Source organism: Antrostomus carolinensis, unplaced genomic scaffold (genome assembly GCF_000700745.2).
Source record: "Antrostomus carolinensis isolate BGI_N321 unplaced genomic scaffold, ASM70074v2 scaffold229, whole genome shotgun sequence".
Lineage (NCBI taxonomy): Eukaryota > Metazoa > Chordata > Aves > Caprimulgiformes > Caprimulgidae > Antrostomus > Antrostomus carolinensis.
In genome coordinates, this window is record NW_010340385.1 from 1 (window position 1) to 13,710 (window position 13,710).

Below are 13,710 nucleotides of genomic sequence, written 5' to 3' on the forward strand. Positions count from 1 at the left end.
TGCAGACTCACCCCCCATTCTGGGGATCCACCCCGGCTCTGGTAGCGAGTGACTCTCAGGGTCCCAGTTCCAGTCACGCTTGCCCTCAGGCTCAGCTTCTCTGTTCCATCGTGGAGTCCTCCATGACCTACACGTGGGTCTCTGCTCCGCCATTGAATCTCCATGGGCTGCAGGAGACTTTGTCTTCTCCTACTCCATGCGGTTGAACTGGGTGTGAGTCTCTGTCTTTCCCTCTGGAAATGCAGCTCTCTCTCTGTCTGTCCTTTGTTTAGGCCGATGGTCGCCTTTTGTTCAGGTCAATGGCCTCTCCTCCAGGTACCACACCTACTTCTTTTCAGGACAGCCCTTCCCCTCACCAATAGGAATTTGCAGAGGTGTTTCTCTAGTGCTCATTGGCTCAATCTATGCTGTTGGGGCACGCCTTGGAGCCAGGCTTCCCACAAGGTGGCCCCTTCCCCCAGTACCAGGAAACGCTCTGCCACCCGAAACCCAACACATAGCCAAATTATTTTCTTCATTGTGTTATGTTCCCTGCTTTTTCTAGCTGCCTCTGTCAGCTGCTAGATGAGATCTTCTGTCTGAAGATTGGGCAGAATAGAATAAGCTTCTCAGATTATCTCAAAGATACTATCACTGAAAAGGAAGGGTATTTCTAAAAATGTACTACAGTGTATTTTATTCTTTAGCCTGCAAGATCATGCTGAGTTTTGGATCCTGGAAAAACCATCTGTGCTGCTATTTTGTTGACAAGTTTTTTTTTTACCCTGTAGATTCCATGCATGTGTTTCCCCCCAGCCCATTGAAGATATTAAGTGTAAGGTGCAATTTGCAGGAAAATTGCTGTTGCACTTTGAAGACTTGATTTGATTATGTTTCTGTTCTTCCTCCAAAAATCAAGTAGGTGGTAAAATAACCTGAAAGACAGGGATCGAATTAAGTTGAATGACAGCAAAGACAGTTACGAAGGCATCCAGTAGAACTTATGCCTGACTGTCAGAATAGAGCTGTTTTTAACGGATCCATTAACAGTTTTATTTATTTTCACTTTTTTTTTTCTTTTTCCTTAGGTTTTACTCAGGGGTGAATCTATATTAAACACTAAACATTGGGGCTCTGTTTGTGACAGAAGCACGTAGTGAAGTATTGAAGATATGGTTTCTTATTTGTAACAAGTTAACCTCGCTCACTTTTCTTTCATCCTCATCATTATTACGTACTGAGTTTGAGAAGGAAGTGGAAGGAACAGTTGCTGGAGGGAAGCATAATTGTAATCTCAGAATATTCAGGAAAAAAAAAATGCCAAAAGAGGAAGTTAGGGGTCACTGTAACAGTGCTCTTGCAGATGTATTAGTTCATACAAGACATGCCTGTGATGAGTACAAATGGAGTTTTAGTGACAAGTAATTGTGTCATTATTTTTTTTTAATATTGTCACAAGAGCAATCTCAGGCTTTGCAGGGGAAGTATTAGTGCTGCCAGTATCAGCTGTTAAATGTATCATTACTCAAGTTGGGAAGTCAGGTTGCAAGCCAGTTCCAGCTTGCTGGTTCACATTAATGAGGAAGGAAAAAGCAAGAGAGGTCTGTCAAATGAAGTATGAACTCAATAGAAATTAGAAGGGCTTAGAGGCACAGTTTGTCTTACATTGTCCAAAAAATTTTAAGTTTCCTTATTTTTTCAGGGAACTCTTGCTCTGCTTAAATATACTCTTTGATATAATTACTTCACATTCCTTCTGTGTTAATATTTGCTGGTACAGTTGTGTAGGTGGGTTCTTGATTTTGATTCTCTTTCAAATGACCATTGTATTCTGTATTACATTTTTGTTATTCAAATAACTGTCTTGTTCTGTGAACACTGGGATATACCTTTATTGAGGAAGGCCCAAAAATACTCTATTAATAGACATTTTGAAATATCTGTACTTCTTTAGATCATTGAAGTTGGGTTATGTGAAGTCTTTGAGCTGATAAAGGAGACAAGATTTTCTCATCCATCCTTGTGTCTCAGGAGCCTACAAGCCCTACTTAATGTGCTCCAGGGCCAGCAACCAGAAGGCCTGCAGTCAGAGCCTCCTGAAGTCCTAGGTAATATTTCATCTGTTACTATATTTGTATTAATATGCATCTGTTATTGTATTGGACAGAAGAAAATGGTTCCTAGCAAGTATTTCTGAGATGGTAACATGCTTGTTCTCAACAGACTGACATTATTCTGGAGTGTAAAGTCCTTATGTTGTATGTAACCAGATGTAACCATGTAACCAGTACTTTCTCAGCATTAATCTTTTGTAGAACAGGAATATTGACATATAAAGAGAGATATATATATATATGTGTGTGTGTATATATATATGTATATATAAAAGTCATATTTTGTTGTTGTGTAATGCAAAGTTTCATGAAACATAGTAAAACTTACAGCCTTACAAATTGTGATTTGTCTTATGGAAGCTATAAAGTACTCGATCTTATTGGAAAGAAGATAGTTCTACAGTGAACTTCTCTTGCGATCTGCTGTTGTAATCTATAGTTTAGCTATTTAATGTTGTAATTTATATAAAGTTGCTAAACAAAGTGTCAGAATTCTTGATTTTATTTCCTCTGGCTATCCAGAAGTTTCCCTGAAAATTAATTTTGCTTTTAAGGATATTGAAAATAAAAGTTTTAACTCCTGATGTCTTTGAATGTACAATTAATTGTCTTTTAAGTTAAAATCCAATTATCTTTTGTTAAGTCATAGTTTTTACTGGTTTATAGAACTACAAGGAAGGCTAAGCTTCAGTATCTGTTGTTTAAAGGGAAAAAAAAAGCTGAAGACTTTCTGTGTATATTTTCCTGTGTAATGGCTCAACAGCATTCTATTTCCAAAGATGATAGCAATTTGCTTTTACTGTATATTAATGCACAGAGCATTAAAAAGCTACAAAGAAGGCTTTGTTTTGTTTGCTGCCTTACTGTATATACCATTAAAAAAATGAGATGGATTTCTGTTCACACCTTGATTGTTACAGATATTCAGCTGCTAAACAGTGCTTGAAAAGAGGCATACGATCAGAATAATTTTCAAGCTTTAATTTGAAATGCTCGTTTCTGAGAAATGGGATGTACTTCAACATGGGTAATGGTCATAAAGATTAGACAAGGTTGATCAAGACCTACACATCATCTCAGAGATGAGGTAGACTGAATAGGCAGGTAAAGTAACTCCTGGCCTGTTTCTTATTTATGTGTTCCACTGTAACAGGACGACTTAGTTTTCCTTGTTCTCTGGCCGTTGTGATTATCAAGACTTGATGCTTTCTGGATGAAAATGAATGAAAAGTTAAGGGTGTTGTAGGCCTCTTTAAATGGGATGCTTTCTTTTCTGTCTGGAAATAGGGTTAAACTTAATGTCTGAGGAAAGATGTATCATGTAATTGGTAAGTTTAATTTCCCATCGACTGGAAAATTGCTTGGTATGATTTTGTGACTTATCTATGTTATTGCTGTGTTTTATCTGCAGAATCCCTCTTCCAGCTTCTTCTGGAGATAACTGTCCGTAGCACAGGAATGAATGACAGTACAGGACAGTCCTTGACAGCGCTTTCCTGTGCTTGCCTCTTCAGTTTGGTAGCTGCCTGGGGAGAGACAGGAAGAACGTTGCAAGCAATCTCTGCTATCCTCACCAATAATGGCAGCCATGCTTGTCAGACTATTCAGGTCTTGCACTAAACTTCTCTGTATCTGTGAATTTATATAAATGATGTGTACATGAGTTCTGAGAAGATCTATTGTGTAGATTCAGTTAAATTTTTTCCCTTGTTATTTTTGAGATAATAGTAGGTATTTTTTTTTATCTCTCTTGAGCTGGAGATAAATCAGAAAATACAATTTAAAAAGTCATGTTTTTCACTCACTCACTGTTTCTTTTACTGTTTAGGTGCCAACCATTCTAAACTCTCTTCAGCGGAGTGTGCAGGCAGTTCTGGTGGGCAAAATCCAAATCCAGGACTGGTTCAGTAATGGGATAAAGAAGGCAGCCTTGATGCACAAATGGCCATTGAAAGAAATATCTGTAGATGAAGATGATCAGTGCTTACTTCAGAGCGATGGTTTTTTCCTCTATCTCTTATGTAAAGATGGACTTTACAAAATTGGCTCTGGATATAGCGGGACAGTGAGGGTAATGCGATTTCTTATTGTCTGATGAATGATAGCTAACATTTTAACTTTATGATGTCCTATTTCCATTGAGAATCTTTTGTAGTTTACTAATGCTCAGTTCTTTTAGAGTTTGTTTAAATTTTTTTTATTTTTTTTTATGAGAATTTTTACAGCATTTTTTCACTTCTCAATATAGTTGAAGACATTGTTATTTAGATGGTAAATGATTATGTGTAAAATTGTGTCTCTGGTATTTGTTAAATCATTGGAGGTTTTTTGTTTTTCAGGGACATATATACAATTCTACATCCCGCATCAAAAACAGAAAGGAAAAAAAATCTTGGTTAGGCTACGCTCAGGTAGGTGAATACTTAAAACATAAAATGTGTGCCTCACTTCCCATCCCTCATGTGTAATTTAAGTAGTTAATTAACAGTTTTGAAAAAAAATCTCTAGTTTTTAATGCACATATTAATATTCATTTATGATCACTCTTCTTTATAGGGTGATATATGTATCTGCTTCCTTGAATTTCTGTGAATCTTGTTGATTTGGAATGTGGGGACAGGAACATTGGTCTTTACTGTGGTTGTGCCTTTTAACTGTAATTATATACACATATGAAGAGCGGAATTACTGTGTGGCTTCAAAAGCTGTATATGAGCTTCAGCATGCTGATGCATAGTATATAGAAAATGTGGAGGAAGGGGGTCAAATTTCCTTTTTATTTATTGCAAAATTTGTTTAGTGAAAAAAAAGTTGATTATCAAAACAAAGCAAATTTGATGTAAAAGGTTTCCAAAATGTTTAAACAATACCTGAAATAATGATTGTATTTTTTTAACATTTTGACAACATCCTTTAGTATATTTAAAATATTTTCATACCAACATATGTATTCTTACTCTTACCAGGGTTATTTATTATATAGAGATGCGAATAATCACAGTATGACAGCCATAAGAATAAACCCTGAAACTTTGGAACAAGATGGTACGGTTGCTTTGCCAGGTATGAACCTCCAGATTTGAGATGGTTATAGTTTACATGCTATGTATTTTCAGGTAAGCAGAAGAGAAACTGAGATAGATTTTGAAATCAAGAAGAGGCTGCTATTTTTATGGCTTTGGTTTGCTGCATTAGACCAGCTGCAGTATTTCGTTCAGAGGTCTTGCATCTTACTCCAACTACTGTAAGAATATTGCACCATTTTAGAATATATGGTCATCTTCATTTTAAGACCCCAAGAGTTTAACTTCCTTCTTAAAGAATTTTTATTTCTTCCTCATTTGATCTTTGAGGATTTGGCTCAGATATGACACTGTTTCCAGTATCTCTTACATGTAGGTGGTTACAAACTCTGACCAAAATAATTTGGTTTTTTATGTAGGTAGAAATGTGTCCGAAAACCAAAGGAGGCAAATAAACACTAATGGACCACGCTTCTGATGTTTAAATTGGTGGTGGGTTTTTGATTATTTGGGGATTTTTTTGTAGTATGTTTCCTTTTTTTTTTCTTTTTTTTTTTTTTTCTTTGTGTAGAGGCACCTCATAACTTGGGTCTATGTTTAGAAAATGAGGATGTTTCTGGAGCATGCTTTAGTGGCCTCCTGGTGAAACACATCTGTTTTTAGCCACTCATATAAACAGTAGAAGGGCACAAGAATATCTTTTGATCGAACAATGACAGGCTTATTCTGTAGATCAGAAGAAAGATTTTTTTTTTTGTTGCGTTCTGACATAAATAAGACACTGACTGAAACCTCAGAAACATTCTGTAGGCTTTTTGTATTTTAAACACAAACAGTAATTTTGTAAAGAAACTGTGAATGTAGAATCCAGTCTGTGCAACTTCCTGCAAGTCCTTAAAATGTGGATGTCTGTTTAAGCTGGTTGGTCTTTGTGGGGCTGTTTGAGAAACTTAAGTTGAGTGAGAGCTCATTCAAGGACCTGACAAATTACCTTGTTGGATTTTTTTTCCACTTTCTTTACCTCAAGGCAGCTTCTTGAACCAGTAGGGTCCTTTGAGGTCCTTAATTATGTTACTATTGCTAAGCAAATCAGTGCTCTTCATGCAAGTCTTGGGAGATACTTGAGCACGTTTTAAAGTCTACGCCTCTAAGCTGTTAGGTTTCTTTTGCAGATCTTAGTAACAAGTGTCATTCTGCAAGACAGCCTTGTGTTTATACTATAAAAAAGCACAAATTAAACAAGATCATGCCTTCTAGACAAAAATGTATTAATCTTTCAGTGCAAAAGCAAATCTTATAACTGTGGGAATACCCATTCAGAAATTCCTTAAACTATTTTATTTCGTATGGTTTGTGATGGTGTTAAAGTTGGGTACTAGATGTTCTTCATAACTACTACCCTTTGTATTTCAGCCCTTGAACTTTGCTGCTCTGCTTTCTGCACTTTGACACATTTATCACAGAGATATATTGTGAACAGATATGGCCTTGTTCTTTTGGCTATGACAGATTCAAAGGGGTCCACTTCTAGTTATTTCTGTTTCCCATTAGAAGGAAAGAAATGAAGATGGGGGAGGGTATGTTTCCTGAGGAAACCTGAGTAGGTACATAACTCTAAATAGTAGTGGCTGCCCCACTTTAATCTTAATAAAGCCTTGCAGCATGTTGTAGTTCTGAAAAACCACACCGGATAGAACTAGAGGGCAGTAACCTCGCTAACAGCTGATCACTGATAGGACTGCAGCTATTTCCTCCTAGTTGGTGTGATGTTCAGACATGGCTCTATCTGGGGTTACTCTCTTTCAAATGCCTGGGCTGGTGATAATGCATTTAAATAAGGTATTTGTATTTATTCATACAGGGATGCGTAGGAGATTAGGAGTTGATCCTAGCTAGAAGTCAAATGACCTTGGAAAACTCAATGAACTATGGAACATTATCTTCTCTCTCAGACAGTAGGATAAACCAGCTTCTTGAAACCATAAACTTCTGTTTCAAAGTGCAGTCTTTCCGCTCTAATAGATGATCTAGCAAATCTGACAATTTATCTAGAACTGCCAGACTATGTGTCAACATTCCTGTATGTAATGCCTTCACCAAGCTTCATACACTGTCCCTGAGCTGTGGATCTGTCTTCCCAGTCCAAATATCATAAAAGAATCCCCAGATTCTATGAGATTTTCTAGGTGATTAGACCTGAATTTATAGAGGAGGTTTTCATCTTGACTGTTTTTTTAGCAGTAGTGGTTACTACATACCTTAGAGAAAGGTTGCTATGTTCAGCTGAAGAAGTTTAAGTTACATGGTATCCATATACCATGTAACTTAAACTTCTTCAGCTGAACATAGCAACATAGCTTCATTGTTCTTTGAAATTACGCATGAATATCTTAGAGTTCAGGACTATTGACTTAGTCTGAAAAGTACTGGTCACTGAGGGTAGCCCAGACGAACTCAGGAGTACTTATTAGCAGGAGCAGAGTGCACTATATAAATATGGTAGGTCATGCTTGACAGTCATCTTCTCTTGAAGCCTCTAAGGAGGTGTCTGTAACAGGTGTCTGTAGTTACATCCTTTAAGTAAAACACAAGCGCTTTCTGTTATAGTAATCTCCAGACAGAAACCTTTGATATCTTTGTCCCCAGAGTAATTTCTAAAGTCAGATTGAGTAAGACTGCAGTTGATCATGAGAGCTCCTTGCTAGCTGAGACTCTATACTATCCTACTTTTTGCAGATATTCCATTTGCCTTCCATTTTCTGCTCCCTTAATTTGATATTTAATGCTGGGCCTGGATGTTATCTAATGAACTGATATTTTTTAGGAAGACTCTGAACAACATAAATTAAAAAAAAAGATTCCCTGTTCCAGATTTCCTCTGTGAAGACACCTACCAAATATATAAACAGCCCCCAGAAATGTTTACTGGAAGGCTCACCTCTTCTTGAAATGACTCAAGAAACAGACCAAACAGTGTAATATGAACGAAGTGGTGGCCAGAATATCCTGTTTCCTTAAGAGTTATGCTTATGTGAGCATGTAATTTTCAGCCATTCAAGGGATCTAACTTAGCAACTTCCTATAACCTTTCAGAAATGTAGATTAGATTATTTTTTAAATTTCTCGTCAGGTTATTGACAACTCTTTTGTTTTATCGCTAATAACACTTTGCAGCTTAGAGAATTAGTAACGTGAACTGACCTTGGTCATTAAATCAGAGATTATTTTTGAGAGAGCAATATTTCAAACTTCAGTGTATCTGCCTTTCTTCATTCCGCTTGCTGCTTACCCTCTTTGTGATTCATACCTGTGTGTGCTCTAAGGGGGGAGATTGTCTACTATAGGTCTGTTGCTTCAAGATGTCAGAATTAGATAAGGCCACCTAATGCTTACTCTTTTCCTGATTCTGTTCCTGGTAAGATGCTGTATTGGACTGGGCAGTATAGGAAAAAGTAAACAAGTTTGTGGGTTTGTGAATAATAGGGTTTTTTCAGCTGTATTATTTTTAATAAAACACTCCAGCTAGCTAGCAAATAATAGCAAACTTACTGGTTATGCTAGAAGGATATTATGTGTGCTTCATTTAGCATTAAATTTGTTAGATAAAATGACTGATACTGGGTCTTTGTTCAGGTTGTGAAGCAGATATTTAAAGTGTAAAGTAGCTGTCCTGTATTTTTTAGACGAGATCTTTCCTGTGTGTAATCAATGAAACAAGCACTTTACAAGTGTGTAATATCAATCTCTGTTAGTAGCTCCATCAGCAGAGCAAGAAGGGAAGAAGAAATGGTGTGGGGACATATTTTTAAACTTGTACAGAAAGTGATCTTTTTATTTTTTCTCCTAATATGGGCAGAATTAAAAAAATTTCCCTACCTTTTTTTCTTGGAAATAGGTGACTTGTTTACAATAAACTTGTGATGCATTCAAGTATATGCTTTATAGTTTTCTGAAAACCTAGAAATTTCAGTTAATAGTTTGTCAAAATTTATAAACATTGGAAAAATGAGATTAATAATGAAAAATTTGATTCTGTTTCATTTATTTCTGTAGGTTTTATATGCTGGACTGAGGAAACTTCTCTTTAAAAAGAATGGCCCTAATTTAAAAAAAAAAAAAAAAAAGTCTTTTGGAGGAGTAGAAAGACTAGCACTCAAAGAAGATTAGAATTTAGTTGTGTTACAGTAGTGTAGAATACCTCTCACAAGTGAATACTAAATGCTTTTGTAGTTAAATATTGTGGTAACCCCTGATATTTCATACAATGGAAAGTGCTTTAGTAAGTCAAAGACAAAGAAGTATTAATGCTTTTGGTGAGAGAGGAGAGCCTAGCATAAAACAATGTGTTATCAGAACAGATGATCTCTCTTTAGACAAACTAAAGCTCTCATAGTCTTGATAGTAGTGAGAATGAATTAAACAGAAGCAGGGGACAGTGTATGTATGTTAAAATGAACTAATGCAGTGTACTTCATCTTTCTCTCACAGATTGTCATACTGAAGGGCAGAATATCCTCTTTACTGATGGAGAATATGTTAACCAAATAGCAGCATCTAGAGATGTAAGTGTTAAATACGATGGGGAAACTGTTTTCTCTCAAATACCAACAACTGTTTTGGTATTTATTTAAACAATTTTGATTTGTGATGGATTTTTCACATTTTTTTTTTTTTTAGTATTTTTCAGATAAGTTTAAGAAAAAACTGTTGCTCTTTCTGAGGAAAAAAATCTTATGCATGGAGTAATGGCTTTTTAACATGTTATTCCACAGAGTCTCTGTGCCATAAGCTTCTTAGAGCTTAATTATAATTTTTTTCCTAATTTAATTTCCTGTGATTGCTTTGGTACTTGTTGGGGGATTTCAGACAGATTTTCACAGAGGATGTAGGAAAGATACTACATTCCAATAGATTTCTGTGTGAAAGTTCTCTATTGACTAAAGCTGTGGAAACCCAAGTAAGTGCTTCTACTAGGGGCAAAACAGTTCCAGCTTCTGCTAGGGGCAAACCAGTTCTAGCTATTCTATGTTTTGTTACATTCTTAGTTCTGGACTGGTCACTATGTTTTGACAGTGGGAAAGCTGTAACACAAGGATGGGGTGGAGCAAGACAGGGTTGGCAAGAGATTCCGGACATGCAAGTATAAGAAAACCAGGATTAATCCTTTTCCCTGCTAATGGAACAACTTTTTTTTTTTTTTTTTTAATATGGCCAGATGAAGATACTTCATCTGCACTTGTAAACAGAAACCTGTTTAGCTACCCTTTAAAGCAGTCACTCTTAAACTGCATGAAGAATTTTGGGTTCTGAATCAGGAGAAGTTGAGGGCTTAAAAGACAGATGTAAATAGTTTTAAAAGCAAGATTTATATAGTGAGATTCAGAAGTAATTATTTCTATAGTAATTCACTATTTTCATAGTGTTCATAGTGTTTTCATAGAATTCAATATGTGCTTAAGGTCTGTCAGATGCTTATCTTCAGCTCATCCTGTTTGGCACTCTTTGCTTTTCTCTGTATAATAAATGTTACTTCATCAATGTTTCCTCTGATAATTTACTCTGAAATAGTATTATACTGATACACTTAGGCCATAAAAAGTAAATTATTGCATTTATTATACAATATAAAGTAGATTTTTTTTCTTTATTGCAGGATGGCTTTGTAGTGCGAATATTTGCAACGAGTACTGAGCCTGTACTGCAACAAGAACTGCAGCTTAAGCTCGCAAGGAAATGCTTACATGCCTGTGGCATCTCATTGTTTGATCTGGAGAAAGACTTGCACATTATCAGTAAGTCCTCTTCTTTGAAGGTTAATAACAAGCAAGTTATGCAAATCATAAAACTGAAACAGTGCCCTTCCCTTTGTTTGCCTTTGTTATGTGCAGGAAGGTACAGCTCTATTACAAACATGTGAAGTACAAGGGTTTTGAAACTCCTTAAGTGTAATCCATGCCCTCATTTTGACTCACCTTGCTGTCTATAGCACTATGCATGGTTTCCCAGTATTCTCCTGTAGTTGTATAATAAATATATAATTGTTTGAAGCTTGGACTTCATAATAGTGCTTGTATAATATGTAGTTGAGCTATAGAACTCCTTGCTGTGGGTCAAAGTTAACAAAAGTTAAAAGGACTGCTGTCTGGATTAAAGGAAAAGAAATATGTGGAAACTACCCTTTTGCTTCAGAATTTGAGATGCAAAAATTGTTGGTCTCTATGAAGCTATTTTGGAAAAATATCACTTGACATTTGCTTTGGTTTTGATTTTTTTTCTCTGATAGGTGTCTGCTTTTGTCACCATCAGAACAAAAAGCGTATTTGGCTACATGGACCTTTTGTCTGACCAAATGCGCTTGCTTTTATGCTAGTGCTTTCTTCCTCTTTGAACAACTCGGCCAGGTCTAGCCCATTAAACCTTCTTGTGGCAGCAAAACTTTGTTTCATTTGTCACTTAGTCTCCCTAGCAGGGTTAGGTCAGTAAACTAGTCTGTGAAACTGCCTGGTTTAACTGTCCAGTTAACGCTGTCTTACACGCACAGGTACAGGGTTTGATGAGGAATCAGCTGTCCTTGGTGCTGGAAGAGAGTTTGCACTAATGAAAACTTCTAGTGGCAAGGTACTGAAAATGTTCTGTAGTAAACAGCAAATTGCATCAATATATTTCTACATGTTTTGTAATTTAATTTTTTTTAGTTTCTTTTTAGTGTGTTAGAATGAATATATATGACTGTATTTAAATACATTTTCAGAGCCCACTTTAAAGGGAAAAAGGCAAATGGTTATTTGAAAACATAAACAGATGGTGTTGGAACCAATCTTAATCTTAACTGTTTCATTGAATTTATCAGAATTTCTGCAGTCAGTCTTACTTAAAGGCAGTGTGGGGCTTTGTTTTAGGTTTGGGAGAGAGGGATTACTTTTTATCTGCAAATGATATATTAGCACATTTGCAAAATTTTTGACCTCATAACTTTTCCATAAACAGTCTGACCATAGTAGTTTATTTAAATTCCAGTCTGATTTTTTGTGATCCTTCAGAGAATTACTGACTGCCCCTATGCAAAGTTTTTGATTGATTTTTTGGAAACCTATTCTTAATATTTTGATAATGTTTGTTCTGCTCAGTGGAGACTGTTTCTCAGAGGTATTTGCATATTCATTGAAATTTAGAAATTATTTTGCTTACTGTCACTATGACTTTTTACATTATTTACTGTGTTTCTATTTCAGTTTGGGAAACTGATGTTATTTTACTTGTATAAGCATAGTTCTTTGTTTTCCTGTGTTCAGAATTGTGTTGCTTTATTGAAATGGAAGCCTTGCTCTGCTTCTGTCAAAATAGTGAGATTGGTGAAAATGTTCATAAATAAATTTCACTATTTTTTCCTAATAAAATTTAATAGTATGAAACAATTTGATCAAGCAGAACTCTTCAGACATTAGAGGAGATAATTTTATATTGAAGAGGCATTTGTTAATCTGAAGATCACATTAATCTAACAGACCTCCTAGTTTTGATCTATAAAGTTGAGTGTTTAGGTATGAAATACACTTTATAAGACATTGGAAAATGGCTTTAGGTGACCACATAGGTTAACACACCCATTTTATAGTACTGTTGAGTAGCGTGGTTCTAGAGGAAACTTTTTAGTCCGTATCATTTTTTTGTGTTTGTTCATGTGAAATATTTTACTCTGTCTTACTCCTTATGTACTCCATGGCCACTGTGCCTTTACTGAAAATAAGTTTTAAAAAGGTGTTGAAGCATATTAAAAATTGTAGTAATTTGTTATTTTTTATTATTTTTATTGTTACAATACCATCTTGTTTTTACACAGATCAGACATTTCCCTTAAGTGTTCTAAAAGCTTGGTTTCCTCTGCCTAGTTTCTTCTGAACAGTTCTTTCTTGTGTGTTCAACTCATCTAGCCAAACAATTATATATGAAAACCTACTGTGGCACAGTAGAAAGCACATTTTAAAACAAGCAGAGTCTAATCAGAATGTTTCCCTCATTAAGTAAAAATTAATAGGTGTACGATAGAGATATTGAAATGGTGTAAACAATGTCAGGAAAAGTTCTGTATTGTTTGAAATGACAATTTTTTTTTAAAATGGAACTTTAAAAATTAAGCAAGTTTAAAGTGTTGTGGCATAAATGAAAACGATAAACTGTTTTCTCCTAGATTTATTATACTGGCAAGTATCAGAGCCTTGGAATCAAACAAGGTGGTCAAGCAGGAAAATGGGTTGAACTCCCAATCACAAAATCTCCAAAGATTATTCAGTTCTCTGTTGGACATGATGGCTCACATGCCTTACTTGTTGCTGAGGATGGAAGCATATTCTTCACAGGTTCTGCTAGTAAAGGAGAGGATGGGGAATCAAGTACGTATTATGCTTGCTTGATCAGTGATTGATAGAAGCCTATTAACCACCTTATAGTTTGAGAAGAAGAGTTTTAATATTTTCCAAGAAACTGTTGTGTTGTGTTAGATCAATGAAAAAAAAAGAAAGAAAAAAAAGTGAAAAATGTGTTTTGATAAATACCTAGCTCTTGAGGATCTTAAAACAAAGCTGATATTTTGATGG

General features: G+C 35.6%; 1 protein-coding gene across 1 annotated transcript; it reads left to right on the forward strand.

Annotated features, from left to right (window-relative positions):
- Nucleotides 1–1,923: 1,923 nt before the first annotated feature.
- Nucleotides 1,924–13,506, forward strand: LOC104531272 (E3 ubiquitin-protein ligase MYCBP2-like; the record flags this gene model as incomplete). Its single annotated transcript, XM_010176117.2, has 9 exons — nucleotides 1,924–2,087; nucleotides 3,505–3,701; nucleotides 3,922–4,164; nucleotides 4,433–4,504; nucleotides 5,060–5,156; nucleotides 9,605–9,678; nucleotides 10,770–10,908; nucleotides 11,658–11,734; nucleotides 13,305–13,506. Coding segments are annotated over exons 2-9 (1,054 nt in total), but the record flags the coding sequence as incomplete, so codon positions are not given.
- Between the last annotated feature and the right edge of the window lie 204 nt (nucleotides 13,507–13,710).